At 41.1% G+C, this 20,502-nt stretch overlaps 1 protein-coding gene across 2 annotated transcripts in view; it reads right to left on the minus strand.

Moving 5' to 3' along the window:
- Positions 1-514: 514 nt before the first annotated feature.
- notch1b (notch receptor 1b) overlaps positions 515-20,502 on the minus strand; it is a 51,087-nt gene continuing 31,099 nt past the window's right edge. For both annotated transcript variants that reach the window (XM_014996955.2, XM_088008683.1), the window contains exons 16-34: positions 19,815-19,934; positions 18,781-18,933; positions 18,476-18,704; positions 17,959-18,160; positions 17,684-17,837; positions 17,423-17,607; positions 16,288-16,420; positions 14,893-15,150; positions 14,353-14,465; positions 13,157-13,728; positions 11,812-12,246; positions 10,847-10,995; positions 8,291-8,504; positions 8,000-8,090; positions 7,325-7,487; positions 5,977-6,275; positions 5,125-5,272; positions 4,448-4,545; positions 515-3,610 (exon numbers count right to left, since the gene is read on the minus strand). In XM_014996955.2, the coding sequence (XP_014852441.2) occupies positions 2,318-3,610; positions 4,448-4,545; positions 5,125-5,272; positions 5,977-6,275; positions 7,325-7,487; positions 8,000-8,090; positions 8,291-8,504; positions 10,847-10,995; positions 11,812-12,246; positions 13,157-13,728; positions 14,353-14,465; positions 14,893-15,150; positions 16,288-16,420; positions 17,423-17,607; positions 17,684-17,837; positions 17,959-18,160; positions 18,476-18,704; positions 18,781-18,933; positions 19,815-19,934 (5,009 nt within the window). In that variant the 3' untranslated portion in view covers positions 515-2,317. The remainder of the gene's footprint in view (positions 3,611-4,447; positions 4,546-5,124; positions 5,273-5,976; positions 6,276-7,324; positions 7,488-7,999; positions 8,091-8,290; positions 8,505-10,846; positions 10,996-11,811; positions 12,247-13,156; positions 13,729-14,352; positions 14,466-14,892; positions 15,151-16,287; positions 16,421-17,422; positions 17,608-17,683; positions 17,838-17,958; positions 18,161-18,475; positions 18,705-18,780; positions 18,934-19,814; positions 19,935-20,502) is intronic.

A 20,502-nucleotide genomic window follows, 5' to 3' on the forward strand; every position in this document is an offset into this window, starting at 1 on the left:
AAAACTCAGAAATATGCAAGTTTTTTCTCAAGAATTTCTTAAATTAATCTGAAAATTTCCTTAATTTTTCTAGCAAATTTCTGACTGTTGATGCAGATATTAGATTGTCTTGATCTGTCGTGTCTGTCTATGAAATGAACAAAATAAAATAATATTTAAAAAAGCAGGCTTGTTATCTGCCATGTATTTAGAGCAAAATAAAACTTTAAAAATGTAGCAAATAGCACTAAAGTTAGTTCTCTTTAGGATCTTAACCTTACACAATATTCGTGAATAAAGATGGGTTGCAACATTGCTAAATCTTTCCTTTGATTAGTTAATTGTAGCTGGCATAAACTTCAGAGTACTACAGCGTTTTAGCCTGTTGTGATGCATAAATAGGAACGTTACTCAACTCCACCACTAGATGGAGACAGGCTAAAAGATGCTTAAATTATTTTGCTGTTACTTAAAGACAAAATTAATCTCAAATATTCGATAATATAGCGTTTAGTGAACAAAAGAGCCGTTCTCATGAGATTAAGACACCAACGTGTCCTTTATTATAGCAGGTAACCTTTATACAGAATGAAAATAAACAGCAGAAATACATTTAATGCGCATGATAACTTTACAAAGGAAGCAAACAAATATAAAAATGCTACCACAACCTAACATATTCCTTTTTCCTAATAATATTTCAAAAATCAAAACAGAATGCATCTCACATAATATTTAAGTGGATACAACTGAGAACTTAGTTGGCAGTGCTTAAAAAAACATTTCCGCACGTACATAAAAGGTTATCTCAGTGAGGTTTTGTGTCACAGAACAGTAAATAAATATAAATTTATAAAACCTCAATGTTTATGTATTTTTTCTTCATTTTTGTGAAAACAATACCTAACAATATATTTCATTCATTTGTGTATACTTCAAATTGATTTGTGCCTTTGGGCCAGAAAAATAGAAAATATATAATCTGATCTGTTTTACATTTTAGAGAGTTTTGAACAGTGCAGGATCAATTCGATGCATGCTGAAGACTTAAGATTTCTTAAACAAAATCTTGCTTATGAGGGAAATGCAAAGCATATTTACAGAAGAAAGAACACAGCCATAGGCTCAAACTAATCGGAGGGAGAAGGAAATACATTTTCCCGTTCCCTCTGGACAACAACAAACATCGTGGCCAACAGGCCAGTTCTCCAAAAACCACAGGACTCACAACAACTCAGGCCTGCGTCAGTTAACCGCCAATCTCCAAGATGGCCGTACAACATGTCACCTCCCCACCACAAGAAAACATAATAATGCAAACTTTAAAGGAACAGCGTATCGCTGCCTCGTCGATTTAACAAAATGTACAAAACTCTAGAGAGCGTCACTACGATTTACTGGATGTTTTGGATGCCTTCACAGGAATCTCTTCACACTTTCAAACTGAAATAACACTGAAACTTAAAATGTGCTCTAGCTTAATCACAATTTTTATTATAAACAGGATTATACAAAATATAAACAGAATAAAAAGGACAAAGACTAAGAATGTTTAGGGAAATAAATACCCAGTGTGTATGCTGCAGAAAACAAACTCTAAAAGAAAGAAGTGTCTCTAAAGGACTTTCTCTGTCCTGCGTATGACCCAGAACGACAGGAACACTGCGAAAACACAAAATATTACCAGCTATTTTTAATTTAATTCTAGTGCAATTATCTAAGTACATTTGAAAGGAGAAAAAAACTAACCTAGAAGTAATTTTACAGAAATAAAGAGAACATTTCTACCTTAAAATATACAGTTTTTTTTTTAAATTAATGTATATGATGGATCTCAGGAAGAGTAGCTGCTTAGTTAATTCAGATCCTAAACAATAAACAATATTGAAGAAAATGACTAGTTCCACTGGCCGATTATTAGACATTTTTTCCATATTACAAGTTAAATAATATGGCAGGGGAACTAGTCATTTTTCAGCAATAATGCAAAATATTAACTTAAAGTAAGTTCCTTTTTGCTGAAAAGTTATTTGAAAGTTAGTTTTGTCTTATTTCAAGTGTAATAAGATATTGTAACTAAAATCTAAACCAAAAATACTTGGTAAGAGTTTCTGTGTTTTTGCAGTCAAACAAGCATAAATACAACCTTAATAAATAAAAAAAAAACAAATAACAGTAAATGAAGCACATATGTTGCTGTTAGTAGAAAAATTTATAAAAGTCCTACATCTCGATTACAGCTTTGCTTGATTTCCTTTTTCGAGTGCTTTTTTTTTTTATACAAAATAAAAATTATATACAGCAGCTCATCCTGTGGGGTGCGGAGACTCTCAGCTTCCTACTTGAACTGTTCTGATATGTGGCCGATCTGGGACTGCATGCTCGTCGGTGGGCTGGAAATGCCCTCTGACCAGTCGGACATGTTGGAGTGGGGGGACGAGCTGGACCACTGGTCGGGGGATCCGGGGGACGGGGTCAGGAACGGGTGGTCCGGCACCTGGACCTGATGGTTGGGGGTGTTGTCCATCGGGCCGGAGTAGCTATGCTGGGAGGGAGGAGTTAGAAACTGGGTGCTGGGCATGATCTGGCTCTCCTGAGGGAGGATGGTGTGTATGGGCATGCTGGAGTTGGCCGCCCCCTGCTGGAGCTCAGGGGAACTGAGGTCCCCGCTGATGAAGTTCTGACTGCTGGTTGGGTTAGAGTTCTGGTGTTGCTGATGCAGCTGCTGCAGGTTTTGCATCTGCTGCATCATGTGGGTCTGCGGGCCCAGTCGGGTGTTCTGCAGGCCCTGGTAAGTCATCATCTGCGACAGGCTGGAGTTGGGGTGGCCGTTGTGGAGCGGCGCTGCGATCATCCCCTGGTGCAGGCCGCTTTGGCCTCCGGGTGGCGCTCTCAGCGGGTTGAACTGCCCCGCCTGGCCCATGCCGCTGTGCATCCTGGCCAGCCAGTCGCACTGGCCGCCCATGGCGCCCTGTGCTGCCGGGCCGGACACCGGCAGGTGGGTGAGGCGGGGAGGCAGCGGGTCAAACTGCATTCGGGCCAGCTCCTGCTTGTTGGGCATCACCATGTGGTTCACAGCCAGGTGGGGGTCCGCCATGCCCTGCAGGTGGTTCAGAGACACGGACGGCGACTGCTGGAACGGGGAGGTCATCATCGGCGGCGACGCCACATCAGAAACGTAACCGTGAGGAGACTCCAGTGAATCTACAGGCGACAGGACAGCCGAGCTGTCCAGGAGCGTCCCGGACTTCCCGTCCTGAGAGTTCTTCTTCTTCACCTTCATGTCTTTGCCGTCTTTGCAGCCAATCCCCTTGTGACTGGGCTTGCGGGTTTTCTTCCCTTGGCCTTGACTTTGAGGCTGCGGCTGCTTCATGCCGCCCAGAAACCCGCTGGGTGAGCAGAGCGGGGAGGACAGGGCGCTGCTCAGGGAGCCGCCGTGCATGGGGGGGCTTCGTACCAGGTTGTACTCGTCCAGCAGCCTCACGATATCGTGGTGCATCCGCTCCTGCGCGATGTCCCTGGGGAGCCGGTCCATGTGGTCTGTTATTTCTCTGTTCCCAAAGTGATCCAATAAGACCTTGGCGGTTTCATAGCTTCCTTCTCTGGCAGCCAGGAACAGAGGAGTTTCCTCCTGAAGCATGAAGGAGACAGAGTCTTAAATGAGACAGTAGCCGCTGAAAGAACACTTTTCTATTCAGCCTTTAGCAAGAACATGGCCCACTATGCCATGACGGTCATCAAAAAAACCTGTACGGTCCCTAATATTGCTTCTATTTAGCAGATTTCTCTTTAAAAATGTGCGTTCAGCTACACAAACAGACAAGGATGCAAACCAAACTTGTCATTTTATTGTACAACGTTTAATGAGGAAATATACTAGCTGTCAATCATAATGGCTGTCAGCCAGAATGGATTTGCATGGATTTGCAGCTAACATTTTTTTTACAAGGTAAGAAACAAATGTTCATATACTTTACAAGTAAGTATGATATTGCTTTATGGAGAAGGTAAGCGTTGAATCATTAGTAACCATGGAGAAATTACCCCACCATCATATAGCCTAGCATGTACAGAAAAGACTGGTAAGCATCTAGACTTTAGTACATTTTTAATCCTGGTCCGGTTTAAGGGGAAACGCAGTGATATAGTGATATAAATCATGCGGTTTGAATTCAGGCAAAGTCGGTAATTTCATCAAAAGGTCAGGAGGGAGGAGGTACGGGTCGGTTTCTAAGCTAGATATTTCCAACTTTTGTAAATACCACCGTCTATGAGCCCCAACCAGGTGTGTTACGTTCACAGATTAACTCGACTCGAACAAGAAAAAACATCTTGGGTAAATCTCAGTCGCTCTGTTCAATCTGTCTTTCACCTCCTACATCCCTCATGGCACCTCGAGTGATATGGTGACGTAGCTGCAAAGGGTCAATAGCAAACATCAAGAGAAGGAGTTTAAATATTTTTTAACCTTGTTGTTTTGCATGTCCTTGTTGGCTCCATTCTTGAGCAGAACAATAGCAGCCTCTACATTATTTACTGCTGCAGCCCAGTGTAGAGCTGATTTACCTGAAAAGAAAAAAACAAGAGTTATTCAACCGTTGAGAGCAAACGGATCTAAACGCTCTGACCTTTCCAGATAAAATCCTTTACTCTGGTACCAGAGCTGGACAGTATGGCTGAAAAACCTATCACAATATAAGCATTTCATATCAGCCGATATTGATAATTATTGATTAGTTTTTTTCTATCTGAAATACTGCCAAACTGGAGAGGTGACTTTTCCAGTTATATCCACAGTTTTCACTCAACGGCGTTGTTTTTTTTATTAAACAGTGATGAGGCACAGTGGTGAAATATTAAACTGCTGCTGCGCCAGTTGCTCAATAGGCTGTTGCTAGGTAACCAAAGGAGAGTGAGTTGCTAGGCAACCAAAGAATGAGTCAGTCACTTGGTTCTACCAATGTGAGAGGTTGAGCGGCTAAAGTCTTCCCTCTGCCTACATCTCCCAGAATGCTGTGCGGTTCTGGATCAGAGTTCAGCAAATATTCTTTATATAGAATACTGAATTTTCAATCAGACATTTACATTTTGATCAGCTATCTATCACAATACATATAGTTATTGATTTATTGATTTTTTTTTTACCAAAGTCGTCGATGGCATTCACATCTGCATGACAGTTGATGAGCTCCTCCACCATGCCCTCCACTGCCAGCCTGGCAGCCAAGATCAGGGGTGTGGTGCCATCATGCATGCGGGCGTCCAGATCTGTGGCCCGGTTCCTGATCAGAATCTAAGCAGACACAAAGCAGATTATGCTTCCTTCAACAGGTTAGGATGGCTCAATGACCTATACAAAACATGTTCATTATTTTCCAGCAGCCATTGTATAGCATACAGCAGTAAAGCCAGTTGACCAAACATGCTGGAGCTCATCTTGGGTTGCTAGGTGACAGGCTGGCACTCCAATGGGGTTGCTAGGCGCATTTCCTGCTGGTTTATGACATTATATCTGGAGGGTTTTTGAAATGGCTCATTTTCCAGACATATTATCTTACTGTCAAAAAGTGGCTGGGTAGTTTTTTTAATTACTTGGGTTGTTTTTAGAAGCAGTTTACATCCAAATGGAAATACAAAAATGTACAACATGTGAATTTTGAATGATATATCTCCTTTAAGTAATTTCCAACATCCTTAGTTCCTATTATAACTTTTGTGCAAAAACACAAAATCTAATGTTGGTCTATTTTCCAGTGCAAATATTTTATTACACTTCAAGGAAGAAAAAAGTAAGTCAGAAGTAACTTTTCAGCAAATTACAGGAGCTTGATTTAAGCCAATAATTCCTTAAAATTGATTAAAAAGTTCTTATTCCATTGGCAGATTATTTCACTAATAACAACAGGAAGATTTTGTGTTTTTGCAGTGTTTAAAACAATGACACAATCTGAATTATTTTCTCTCTTAAATCTCTCTTGATGGAGACAAACGGCCTACCTGAAAGACTCCCTGGGCATCAGCAGCCACGGCGGCGTGCAGCGGCGTCCGGCCCATGTTGTCCTGGATGTTGGCGTCGGCGCTGGCCTCCAGCAGCCGTTTGGCAGCGTCAGAGCGGGCGTACCGAGCCGCCAAGTGAAGAGCCGTCTCGCCAGTACGGTCGGTCTGGTTGTGCAGGTTAGCGCCCTGGTAGATGAAGTCGTTGATGACGTTGGCAGAGGCGTCCTCCTCTTCCTCGCTGTTGCCCGTTTCCAGTCCTCCTCCACTGCAGGATGCAATCATCAGTGGGGTGAACCCATCTGAGGAGAGAGGAAGCAGAAAGGCATGAAAAGCTGAACCTGTATTTGCACGGTCAGCACAACTCTGAAAGGGGCCAAGTGAGTGCAGGAGAAAGACAGGAGTGCTCCACTTCAAAGCCCTGAGCAGATCAAAACAAAGCAACAAACAAATCGAATGTGGATTTGACACTTATGCCTGTGTTGAATCATCATTGCTTTTTCTTTCAAGAGCGGATTCTGATGCAGGCGCCAGCACAGGAGGAGCCTCAGAAGGAAAGCAGAGCTTCGGGGGTTTGCTGAAGCCAGACTCCTCCAATAAAACCAAGCATTAATATCTAACCGAGAGAGGCAGCTCAGGCAGATGACTTGGAAAGGTTTTCTCCTCTTCAAAAGAAAAGCGAGCCAAAGATCTCACAGATTTGGTCGATTCGAGTGCATCGATCCATGACGGAGAGAAAAAGTGAGCTCTCAAGTTGTTAAATGAACTTCTTTGATTTTTCTTTTTTTTTTTGAAGTTTCCTTCAGGGATTCTGGTAGGTTTCTTTTTTTTTTTTTGCATTTGATGGTCTTGTTGGTTATTATAATGTTGAATACAGATAAAAACTGAGTCCCATTACTGGTCAAATGATTAATCTGATCAGGAATCAGTGTTTTCCCCGAGGCGCTCGGCTTCCAACTGGCTGCTTTGAAGAAGATCCTTTACCCTGAGGACATGGCGGGGCTTCAGCAGCTCTTTCACGCACAATTACACACACACACACACACACACACACACACACACACACACATGCACGCACACACACACCCACACACACACTGAAAATCTGCTCAGAAATTTCTGCTCATTTTTTACCTTGTGAACCCATGAAATCAGTCAAAATTTTGACAGTTTCACAGGATTTAGAAAACATGTCATTCTTTTGTTACTCAGGGAAAGACAATTCACACATTTAATGTCTGGATCTTACAAGATAACCAAACAATAATATGTAGTGAGGATGTTATTTAACTAGTTTTGATAAGTTTTTCCTCCCAGATCACAAATACGACAGACTGATTATGTTGATTACCTGGCCCTCGCACGTTGACATCCATGCAGTCGTTTTCGATCTCCCCCTGAGGGGGAGTGGGAGCGATGGAGGGGATGCGCAGATCAGCAGCGTCCAGGTGCTGCTGGGTCCACTGGCGGTGGTCCGTCTGGTCGTCGGCGTCGAGCACCGCCTGCTCGTCAAGCTGCAAAAAAATATCACGCAGCAGGAGTTAAAACTAAGAAAAGAAGCAAAATGTTGAAGTTTTCCTACAAGCACATGATAAAATTTGATCATATTAATTTTATTTTCAACATTTCCAGATATTTCTTTGGGAAATTGTGGCATACAATAACCACCACTGCTCCCAACAAACCCAGTAACAAACCCAGTAACTGCTTCCATCCATGGTGGTTTCTGTCCAACTTTATTTAGCTTTCATTAACTGTAAATAACATTTTAATGCTCAAAAAGGCATGCACATTTTGTACATTTTTAAAATTATCTAATTCAGCTGCAAATTTCTCTTGATTGGATGATGTATTTTATAACTACATGTTGAAATTTTTGCTCTTACTGTATTAGTTTTTCTGTTTTTATATATGTTTTCATATTCTATCATTTTCCCCATTGTGGGACAATTAATGATATTTCTATTTTATTCTATTTCTAATAAAAAATATTAAACAACTTAAGAGTTTATGAATGCTTTCTTACTTTGAAGCGTTTCACATCCGCAGGCTCGTCCTCTCCCCATTCGTTCGGGTTGTCGTCCATCAGAGAAATATCAGAGGTGTTTTTCAGTGGCCTGTGTGAACGCAGAAAATTCAGGTTAAATCCACTTAATCTGCTGCTTTTAAGCCAAAAAAACAAACCATTGATTAAATTCCTACCCCACCTCTCTATCAGATAAGGTTAATGATCATCTAAGTTGTCTCAGACTCACTTATGATTATTGTGAAATTCAAAATTGTCCAAATACGAACGTCCAAAACAGGACAAACTCACTTCAGTCCGACTGAGTCCTCTCCGACGGGCTCCCGTCTCTTCTTCTTGCTGGTCTCCGTGGTCTTGAAACCCTCGGGAAGCCAGAGGCGCCCGTGTTCGTGGCGCCGCTTTCGGGCTGCCACCATCCCCACTCCCAGGAAGGCCAGTATCCCGACGCCGCCCAGCACCAAATACATGGTGTAGAGTCCGTCGGACGGCTGCAGGTCAACGCCGCCTGTCAGGAAACGGGGCGACATCGTCAAGAGCGAAGGTCCTGACTGTCCAGCTCTTCGTCGCTCCAAATTGCACCAAGAGCCAGGGACCGACTGACGATCCTCGCTGCTTGTAAAGCTAGCTTCTATCTATTCAGTAATAATCAGAATAGCTAACCACTTTTCATCAAAAAAAAAAAAAATAAAAAAAAGGGGATGGGGCGGGATAAAAAAGAAAATAGGGAAGAAAAGAACATCACCACCTCCTCTCTCCCTTTTCAACTCAGGGTACCAAGAGACAACTTTACCATTTCTTCTTTAAGAGAAAAAAAAAGAGGGAGGGGATTAATGAACTTCAAATTACTGCACGCGGTTTAAGCTGTAAAGACGAAGGATTTATTAGGATTTTCGAGATAACAAAGACTCCCAACTTCTAGCACACTCCCGATCAATTTTTCCTCTTCTTTTTTTTTTCACTAACGATTTTGAAATGATAAACTCCCCCAACCTAAACCCTCAGAGATACATTAAGTCCTGGTATTACATTCAGCGAGGTGAAGGTTGCAGCAGCCCCTCGCCATGTGGGATAAGGCGTGTGTGTGCGTGTGTGTGAGTTCGCTGTCAGAGGACGTATAGGTGCACATGTCTGAGAAAGAGGAAGCCAGAGACGCCCTGATGAAGTGAGCGAAGGGGGTGTGGATGAGTTGATTTGCTGCAATTAACCATTTTGGAGCCTGAAGCCATTGGATTTGCACACAGAGGAAGAGATTGATTGATTCGACCATGAGATTTACTATTGCATTTGTTCACCACTGCATAACAAATACACAATCAAAGAGTTCTGTGGATCCGACCGCAGGCCGCTACCGACCCTGTTAGCATAAAGCCTGTTTCTAAATATATTTCTGCTTTATGCACAATTTTACTCACTTTTCATGTTTTTTTCTAACTTAATACACATCATATTATCACCACGCTGCAAAAACACGAAATCTTTCCTAATATTTTTATTCTAGTTTGTAGTGAAAATATCTTAGTACACTTGAAATAAGACAAAACTAACTCAGAAGTAGCTTTTCAGCAAGATACAGCAGCTTGTTTTGAGTCAATTATTTCTTAAAATAAATAAAAAAGTTCTAGTTCCATTGGCAGATTATTTTTTCCATATTATAAGTGAAGTAATGTGGCAATGGAACTAATATTTCTTCATCAATATTAACTAATTATTTACTAAAAACAAGCTTCTATATATTGTTGCAAAGTTCGTTTTCTCTAATTTCAAGTGTGCTAAGATTTGCACTAAAAATTAGAAAAATAGTACTAAATGGTTTATTTTCCTTACAATCCAGGACATCTTTGGTGTTTTTCAAAGTGAAAACAGTGGACTACATTTTCTTTTACTAATGAAGTCTGTTTTTCAATAATTATTGTAAAACATAAGTTAAAAATGACAGATAGAAGATAGAAATATCCTTTATTTTCCCACAGAGAGGAAATTCAGGAAAACATTATTTGAAAGTTAAATTTATCAAGTTGCTTTGCTACTCAGTCTAGAAATTGAAAAGTTTCTGACCAAAAAAAGACTGAAGGAAGAAACCATCCAGCAGCTGCTGCTGCAACAAACCTAAACTGTGAAGATTAAATAAAGTTTGATGGGATTAATAGAAAAATATTGCTTATTTTCCACATCAAAAGAGGGGATGGTGGTAGAAAATTTTATCTGGTAATATATTCAACATCAGATTAATATAGTCATAATAAATTACCTGATAAAATTCTCCACTGCAAAATGTATTGCCAACTAAAATCAGGAGATATGAGGCAGTATTTGTGCTAAATTAATGTAATAATTATTGAGAGAAATGTACAATTTATAGTTTCTTTCCATATTTTGTAGCATTTTCTGCAACTTTAGGGGGGTTTAATGTAATTTCAAATATGTCTTCTAAAACTGTATAATTATAACCTCTACTCAGCACAATGACATTAAAAACGAGGATTATATATATATATATATATATATATATATATATATATATATATATATATATATATATATATATATATATATATATATATATATATCTGTATTCTTTTACTGTGTTGAAAACATACTTGGCAAAAGTCTTTCTGATTATTTGCTTACATTATTGGCACATTTGATAAAAACGTGTAAAAGTAATTAAAATATGTCCAATCTTTATTGCAGTAGCATAAGCGCACATTGACAAAGATTTGATGCAGATGGGGTAGAGTTGTGTTTTTTTGTTATTTTTGTCAATTTCTTGCCTAAATTTCACCTACTAAACAAAAATTCCTGTGATCTTGTACCAATAGATCATAGATTTCAGTGAATAATACTCACTGTAAACAGCTTCAATAGTAAAGGGAACATCCAGTTTGCCGCTGGACTCCAGAGCTCCGAGGAATGCAGCGGCGTCATCGGAGCTCTGGAAGCATTCGTTGGACTGCTGGAAGCACTGACGGTTGTCCATCTCCAAGTGGACGATTGATCTTCAGGACAAAACAGAAAACAGAGAAATAAAATTTGTGTGGGCTAAATTTAACTTAAAGTTGACCTATTATGATTCTTTGAAAAGTTTAGGATGGGTCAGTGGGCTTTACACAACATGTTCATTACAATTTTTGAACAAAATTATTCTTAAATGATGAGATTTTAGTCTGCTCAGTTCTGCCTATTTTGAGCTCCTTTCAGTATGAGCTGTTTTAAGGTCTCTTGTCACTTTAAATCCAAATAAGCTGCTGCTGGCAGCTTATTTGGCTGTGTAAACAAGTGTAAACTCAACATTTACACTCGTGGATGAAATTAGCTGCAAACAGATGCACAAATGTACAACCATACATCTTTGAAAAGCAAAAGTGGAGCCTCCTGCACAACCAACAAGAATGCGGCAAGTGGTTTCCAAATGATAAGTCAATAACAAAATACTTCTTTTTTTTTTCAGCAGCCATTGTACAGCGGTAAAACCAGCTGACCAAACATGCTGGAACTCAGGTTGGTTTAGTTTGATAGGCAGTGGTGTAGTGCCTGTCCAATATGACTGAACAATTAACAAACATTAATTTATTGCCAAAAAATGGCTTGATGCTTTTCTAGGTGCTTGTATTGTTTTTAAAAATAGTAGAGACCCAAATGGTAGCATATAAACATGCACAATGTGAATTTTTTATAATAGGTCCCCTTTAAAGAAGTGGATTGAATGGATGAATAACAGGCTAAAGTATATAAAAAATTATTTTTCATACTCAAAAATGTTAAAAAATGTGAAAAAAGTTTCCCTCCTAAGTGAGAAACAGCTGTTTTCTCACCCTTTGACTTGCACATGATCGAGCTCCCTCCTGGCTCTCATGCCGCCGCCTGCCACGTCATTTAGGCTCCTCCTCATCACACTCAGCACCTTGTCAGGAATCTCAGACAAAGAGTCCACCGAACGCTTGACGTTGTACTTCTTGAGCTCGTGTTCGTTCCCGTAGTACGGGTAGACCATCATCTCCCCCTTTGTGTCCTTCCTGAATATGACGTTGGTTCGGAGGACGCGGCTCAGCTCGCGCAGGAAGCCAAAGGAGTTGTTGAGGAGATGATCGGGGGTGATGTGGACGACCACGACCAGCTGGCCCACGGCGAGCTTCTCAGGCATGTTGTTGGCGCAGTCCAAGCCGTCCCACTCGCACTCTGCGTTGTTGCAGCCCTGGTCACAGTGGCCGTCAGCGTAGTGGTCCTTACAGTACTGGTCATACAGAGGACTGGAGGACAAGCATCAGCATTAGCATTGAGAATTTCATTTGGGTTGATTAATCGTGATTAATCGATTTTTGAAGTAATCGTCAACTAATTTCGTAATTAATTCATTGGTAAATAACTCTAAAAAAGGCTGTTTTCTGAAAATACAACTTACTCAGAGCAGAAATTAAGCCAAAGCTGTACAAAAAACATATATATTTTGCATTTAAGATGAAAACAAAACATCGTTGACTATAAATATGCCCTACTCAGAACTCCTATTCAAATTTCTGATAAAGCAGATTTTGCTATCCAATTATTGATTAGTTAATCTAAAAAATAATAAACACATTATGTCAGTCGAGCAGGAAGGTCTGAGCTTTTTACATGTTGATGTTAGAAGTATTTTCTAGCTGCAGATGCATCCTTTGCTACAAATGATTGAGCAAGAAATGCTGTTATTGTATCTTAGGCAATAAATATTTATTCTCTAATTTAAAAAAAGTTACATTTTAATGTTTTAATGCATTCCTATTGTTGTATAAAACAAGCTTAAATAAAAGAAAGAAATCAACACAACGTACAAATTGTTTTTTCTGATTAATCAATTAATTGTCAGAATAATTGATTAATCGGATAAAAATAAATAAATAAAATAGTCGTTATCAGCAGCTGTAGGTTTAGCTGCTAAAAGACACTAGTTTTTCCTTAAATTTCACCTTCTTGTAGAAAATTCACCATAAAATCTAAAATCATAAAATCTGTTTCATAGAGACGTTTCACAGATTTTATTTATTTATTTTTCTTTAATTAGTGTAATCTACCACACTTTGTATTTTCTACTTCAATGTTAAATACATTTCAATTTTATTTTATTTCTTTTTAAAAACAAATAAATAAATAATAATAAAAGCGGCTACAAAAGCGGCTTACTTGCACTGTCCCTCCAGAGTCTGGCAGTCAAAGCCGTCGTAGAGACATCCGGCATTGTCACACTGCGAGTCACATTTCCCGTTGTTGAAGTATCGCCAGCACTGCAGCGCCGCTGAGCAGTTCTTCCACGGGTCGTCAAAGTTGAGCGAGCAGTCGCCGTTGTCCCAGCCGCACGCGTGGTTGTTGCAGCGCGCGTCGCAGAACTTGTTGTGCTTGAGCTCCTCGCACTCTGGGATGCTGCAGGGCATCTCGTAGTCTGTCGGCGGCGGGATGGTTTGGCCGAAGCCTCCGTGGAAGCCGTAGTCCAGGATGTGGCAGCGGAGGCCGTTGAAGTTGGAGGGGCAGACGCAGCGGTAGAACGGAGCCTCGGCGGCATATTCGCACGTGCCGCCATTGTAGCAGGGGCTGGAGTTGCAAAGGCTGTCGGTGGGGTACTGACACTCGGGCCCGGTGAACGACGGCAGACACAAACACTTCGGACTGTTGTGGCCAGAGATGCAGGTGCCCCCATTGCGACAATGGAGGCTGCCGCAGGCCTGGGAGTCGTATTCACAGCTGGAGCCAGTGAAACCCTTCATTGAAAAACACAGAAATTAATATTGTGAGTTAAAGGTTACATTTTTTAAATGAGAAATTACAATGTCTGTAATGAATGTACAGCAGCTTTTTGGGGGAAAAAAGCTGCAACGGAAGCATATTTTAAGCCTAATCACTAAATAAAAGTAAATATATAGTATAACATTTACCAGAACTTCAATATCTGAACACACTAAGTGCATAAACATTAGTGTGTTCATAATTAAGGACATTTTCACACCAGACAGTCTGGTTCATTTGGGGACTAAAACTGTTTTAGTTACATTTTCAGCTGATGCTGTTTGCTTTCACACTGCATTGAATCAATTTGTGTCATTGTGTCCATTAAAGGTTTTATGGCTGAGAATAAAATTTCATTCACGGCCGCTCATGTCCAGCCCAGATGTGGTTAGGATGCGCAGGTAAACATGGCTTTCGGGACCCAAAGGAAGGGTTTATCTGCACTTTGAAGGGTCACATAAATAGTAACACTGTAGCAACAATTCAGGGTAAAAATCAACATTTGTTCTTGTGCTATGAAGACACTTAAAGTGTTTAAACTAATATATCGAGTCAAAGATACATCCTTAGAGATTAACAGTACATATATGTTTACTCACTGGGGGACATTTGCAGATGAAGCCATTCGGCGTGTTACTGGCTACAGCACAGCTGCCTCCATTACGGCAAGGTTTACCCTTACAGCCATTAAACACTTGGTCACAGCGCTGACCTGCAGAGAGATCATTCACACACACAGTCAGACAAAAAAAAGTTTTCTGTTAGGTTTTATTCAGAAAAAATGAGGGAAAGATAGTTCAAATCTACTAGATGGAAGTTTTTAATCTACAAAAAATACAAGAAAGTATAACAAAGCATAACTAATCTTTCACTGCAAGTATTTTGGTCTTGTTTGTAGTGCAAATATCTTGAATTAAGACAAAACTAGTAACTTTCAGCAAGAAATATGAGCTTCTTTTAAGTCAATCATTCCTTAAAATTAATGAAAAATTACTAGTTCCACTGGCAGATTATGTAAAACCTTCATAAAATGCCAGTGAAACTTGTACATTTTCATCAATATTAGCAAACAGCTGACTTAAGTCACTAGTTTTGTCTCATTTGAAGTGGTAAGATCCAGTGTTTTTGCGGTGTCTGACCTGTGTATCCGGTGCGACACTCGCAGCGGTAGTTGTTGGTCAGCTGGGTGCAGCTGCGCGTGCCCCGCAGGTCGCAGGGGTTGGACAGACACTCGTTGACGTCCCCCTCGCATCGCTCGCCCACGTACCCCGCGGGGCAGATACAGTGGTAGCCGCCCACGCCGTCCACACACCTGCCGTTGTTGAAGCACTTGGGCTCTTTGGTGACGGGGTCGGAGGTCGGGTTGCAGTCGTCCACGTTGATCTCGCAGTGCACACCTAGGGGTGTGAAAGTAGGAGAGGTTTGACTCATTCAGTGTGTGTTCTGTCGTGTTTCTTGCTCTGTCTTTACTGTAAGAGTTAACTATTAGAATCCAGATAAATGCATAAATGTACCTTTAAATTGAAACAATTAATTGGATTAATCCTGTCTAAATAATTTAGTAATCGATTAATTGTTAACTGGAGTATACAGACTCAAATAAAAGGCCATTTGCTGAAAGAAGAGCAGTAATTTAGTCAAAATTGTACAAAATATCCATACATTTTGCATTTATGATGAAAATAGACCTTTGATTATAAATATGCTCTACCCAAAACCCGTCAAGTGACACAGCTTTAGCTTTGGTACCGGGTTTAAATTCAGTGGAAAAAATCTCCTTTTGCCATCCAATTATTAATCAATTATTCCTGAACTAAACGACAGATCAGTCCTGCACTGTATTGATGATAAATCAAGCAGAAGCTCTAAGCTTTTCACATCTTGATGTTAGTTTTTTCATGCAGATGCATCCTTTGCTACAAATGAACAAATGTTCACTAAAGGAATGCCATGTGTTTTGATTTTAGGCACTAAAATATTCAATTTCTCTTTTAAAAAAGAAATTTAATTATTTGTTTATTTGAATCTTTTACTATATCTCTAATATTATACAAAAATGAAAAATATGCAGAAAGTGCCAATCCTTTTATCTGACAAATCGATCGTTAGTTGCAGCCCTATTTAAAAAACATATCTGATTACGGACTGGACACAACAAAGTAAGTTGTCCTAATTTCTAAGATCCCTCACTTACAAAAGCACAGACTGAAACATGTTTGCAAAAAGGCCGAGCTGAATCACAAACTCCCTCCGCCAGCTTTAAAAACTTGTTGGCCGCCTTGGGACGCTCCCAACTCGGCTGCCAATTTGAGCTGACCTACAACACACAATCCCCTTCATGTCGGAGAGAGAGATCAATGGCAAATTTGACAAGTGGAGGAAGAGTTGGAGGCAGGCTTGAAGGAGGGAGTTTTAATGCCCTGGGTGCTGTTAAGCCCTAATTAATGAAGCGTGGAGACGGGAAGGGGGCAGAAGGGGAGGCGGGTGGAGGCAGAAGGATGTGGGAGGAGTGTGTGTGTGTGGGGTCTGCTGACCTTGGGTTCCTCGGGGACAGGAGCATTTGTAGGTATTGATCAGGTCAATGCAGGTGCCCCCGTTCTGGCACGGTTGGGAGAAACACTCATTGATCTCCTCAGAACAGTTGGGCCCCAAGTATCCTGGCATGCACTGGGGGACAGAGAGAGGAAGAAGAGAGAGGCGAGTTTGATCAATGTCTTACATGAAACAAAGATGGGTTTTGTTTACTTTGCTGTTTTCTGTTTTCATTCATTCCTGCCAAGGCCAACAGAGTCTCCTCTCGGGGGAAGAATATCACAACTCAGCCATTTACTTGCTATAATTAAACAGGACACTTTATGGGGAAGCAGCAAAAATTAGCAGTGGCATCAAAACTATACACAGTTAAAACTAAGGCTGCACCAATTGCAGTTTTCTGGATGATTGCCGACGATTACTGATCTTTAAAAAGCCTGACCCTCCGATTCCAATTTTGGCCGATACCAATTATTTTAAATATGAAATGTTGCCCAATATAGCAAGAAAGTGGCAACAGTTTTTATTGTTAACTGTAAATGTGGGCCAGTCTATCAGTCAAACATCTTTCACTGCAGAGCAGAAGAGGACAGTAGTTGATTTTTAGACCTTTGCTGAGGTAAATAAAATCAGGGGATCAGATCGGCTGCACATGTAGAAATCAACAAATCACAGATCTCCCAAAATTAAAAATCGGTGCACCCCTAGTTAAAATTGGGCATCATTTTACAAAATGATAATCCACGCCTACAATGTTGGGTGTTTTGACACCTAACAGCCCGGTAGACTCAGTTTGATTGGGAACAAAAGTTCTTAGATTTTCAGCTGCTGTGGTTCGCTTTCACACTGAGTCAAAAACCAGTTCCCCTGCTCGCCTGTGGTGGCGCTACACCAAGAACCACAGAAGGAAAAACCCAAAAAACTCAGACCTCAACTTAATTCTTCACAAAATGTAAACAAATGTGGAGTAACGTCAGATCTTAGAGATTCTAGGATTTCTCTTTTGTCTTTCTCAGTGATCTCCAGTTCAGTTTGCATTCACATATGCATAAGCTGAGCCAAATCAGGAAGAAGCAACATACGAGGCAACATCTCAGCAAATCACTGGCTGTTCGTGTTTGTTTTTAGGGTCGTCACCTTGCAGGAGTATCCACCCAGAAAGTCGGTGCAGGTGGCTCCATTCTGGCAGGGGTTCGGCGTACACTCATCCACCTGCTCCTCGCAGTAGCTCCCAGTGTATCCCACCTGACAGCGACAGTAGTGGCGGTTTCCCACATCCAGACACTGACCCGAGTTTTGACAGAGTTGGAAAACAGCAACTCCTGAGCAGAAAAGGTGAGATGGAGTTAAATTTAGCTTCCTTTCACAGAAACTGCTGAGGTTTTATCTCCCTCTTACCTCTTTGCTTGGCTGCAACCTCACAGGAAACACTCGGGACGTCGCAGTACAGGCCCGTCCAGCCGGTCTCACAATCGCAGCTGTAGGTGGTTCCTCTCTGCCGGCAAGATCCTCCATTTTTACAGGGAGACGTGTCACACCAATGAACCAAGTTCTGAAAACACACAAAAAAGACAAACTCAGCTGAAAGACGTTAAGCTGAATAAAAACATTCATTTTGTCTCATTTTTGCATATTAAACATGTTTTGATGATATTAATTCCCCCTCATCCTACCTGACAGTTGAGTCCCGTGTAACCGTGCGGACAGGTGCACTTGTATGTGCCGTAACTGTCTTGACATGTGCCGCCGTTCAGACAGGGTTTGGAGTCGCACTCGTTGATGTCGTGCTGGCAGTAGCTGCCAGTGAAGCCCGGCGGACATAAACAGGTGAAGGTGTTGATGCCGTCTACGCAGGTTCCTCCATTAAAACAGGAGCTGAGAAGGAAAAAGGACCAGCAAAGTGAATCAATAGCTTATTAATCTGAGCTGCCAGGACTGAATACAACTAATCTGCACTTTTGTTCTTACAGCAGTGACCTACTTTATGTTTAAGCTTTTTGACAAACAACATTTCTGACTTCTACTAGCAGGGCAGCTGCAATAAGTGCAGCTTTGTAGCAAAACAAAATTCCACCACAGGGGGCAGCAGTGGACAAGAAAACCAGGATTACGCTGATGTAGAAAACAAACCTGCTGATCACATCAATCAAAGTCAAAGCTGTGCGTTTTCAGTTTGGGGCAGCGCTTTACCTCTCTGTGCAGTCAGGTGTGTTATTTTCACAGTGGATCCCACTGAAGCCAGGCGGGCAGGTGCAGGTGTAGCTGTTCACGCAGTCTGTGCAGTTAGCTCCATTCCTGCACGGGTTGCTCTCGCATTCGTTGATGTCTTCCTCGCACTTCAGTCCCCGGAATCCGGGCAGGCAGGAACACAGGAAGCTGTTGACCTCGTCCTTACAAAGGCCTCCGTTGCTGCAGGGGTCTGAGGGAGGAATCGCTCCACTTAGAAGAGCGGCTTTCAGGTTTGACTCTGTAAATAGAACTTCAGATTAACTCACTGGGATTGCAGTCATCGATGTCGGTCTCACAGTTGCGTCCGGAAAAGCCCGGTTTGCAGGCGCAGCGGTAGCTGCCCAAAGTGTTCTGGCATGTTGCTCCGTTACGACAAGGATTCTTCACGCACTCCTTGATGTCGACTTCACATGCTTGACCTTAAAGGGGCAAAAAATAAAAACAGAAATATGTAAAATGTCAGAAATAAGACTGAAAATGTCATATCTCCTGATTATTAATCAAATAGATGTATAAGACTACATAAGAAATGCCTTTTTGCAGTGAATTAATTCTTTTTAAGCTTTCAAAATCACAGAACGTATATGGAAGAGTGAAGTCATTTTAGTGTTTTAGAGAAACACCAGTTTCTGAATGCTATATTTGACATATTTGATATTCGTAGAGCTGGACGGCTGAAAAACCTATCATGATAAATATGTTTCATATCAGTTGATATCAATAATTATTGATTAGTTTTTTTTTGTTTTAAATAAAATACTGTCAAACTAATATCAACCTTTCCTGTTTTATCCATAGTTTTCACTCCACAGTTACTTAACAGGCTGTTGCTAGGTAACCATGAGTTACTCAACAGGTTGTTGCTAGGTAACCAAAGAGAGAGGAGTTAGTTTATGCCACCAACTTTGCTTGGTGGCATAAACTAGAGGTTAAGCAGCTAAAGTCTTTTCCTCTGCCTACATCTCCCAGAATGCTGTGCGGTTCTGAATCGGAGTTCAATGAAATTATTGATATTTTACCAAACATATTATCTATTGATTTTGACCATATATCGCAATATACAGAAAACATTAGGAACAATCTTTTACATCTAGAAACAACTTTTAATCTCCTAATTTTATGATTTTGTCTTCGTTTTAATGTCTGTCTATACCTGTAAATTAGATTGTTCTGATCTGATTCATCTTATTTTGTTAATTCAGGCTTTCAAAAAGCAATGAGCAAGCATTTTCAAGGTTTCCAGGACTGTGTAACTTCTCTGCCGATAACTTAAGGACACTGTTGCATGCTGGGAGCTCACCTTGCCATCCTTCAGGACAGACACAGGAAAAGCTCAGGTAGTCCTCTGACTCCTGACATTGGCCTCCATGCTTACAGGGCTTGGAGCTGCAGGGAGCCATCAAGATCTCACAGTTTTCTCCTGTAAGACATGGAAACACATTCTTGAGCGAACTACGTCGGATCTTTTAAACTTCACTCCGTGATCTCATCCAGGGCTTGGAGATAACCCAAACCAAACGGACACAGAATCATCTTTCAATCAGTGCTATCCCAGGATTTTCTCCAGGCTCTGTCAGTATCAGAGGCCTGGGGACGCACGCCTCTATCTGTTTCCACAAACGCTCGGCTCGAACGGGAAGCCGACTCCGGCTTCCGGCCATTGTGAAGCCATTTGCTTTTCTGTGAGACAGGAAGCAGGCAAACAGGAAGTGTGTCAAGAACCGTGTTCCCACCCCAACGCCAGCAAGAGGCCTTTTATTATTTAAAATCCTGTGGAGGGATCCAAAAAATACACTGCAAATACAAGACAGCCGGCCCCTTAGCCTTTCCAGCATTATCTGTTTGGTCAAAAAATAAGAGAGATTACATTAAAACATTTCCCAGATCTGTTTGGGGAGAAGCATGACCCACAGAGCGATCCAAAGTTTGGCGTCTTTGAGCTCGGAGGAAGTCCTGTGACTGAACTTTACTCGACAGTTATTTCATCA

The sequence above is a fragment of the Poecilia mexicana genome, unplaced genomic scaffold (genome assembly GCF_051168715.1).
Source record: "Poecilia mexicana isolate PSO_F unplaced genomic scaffold, ASM5116871v1 scaffold_9, whole genome shotgun sequence".
NCBI classification, from domain to species: Eukaryota; Metazoa; Chordata; class Actinopteri; order Cyprinodontiformes; family Poeciliidae; genus Poecilia; species Poecilia mexicana.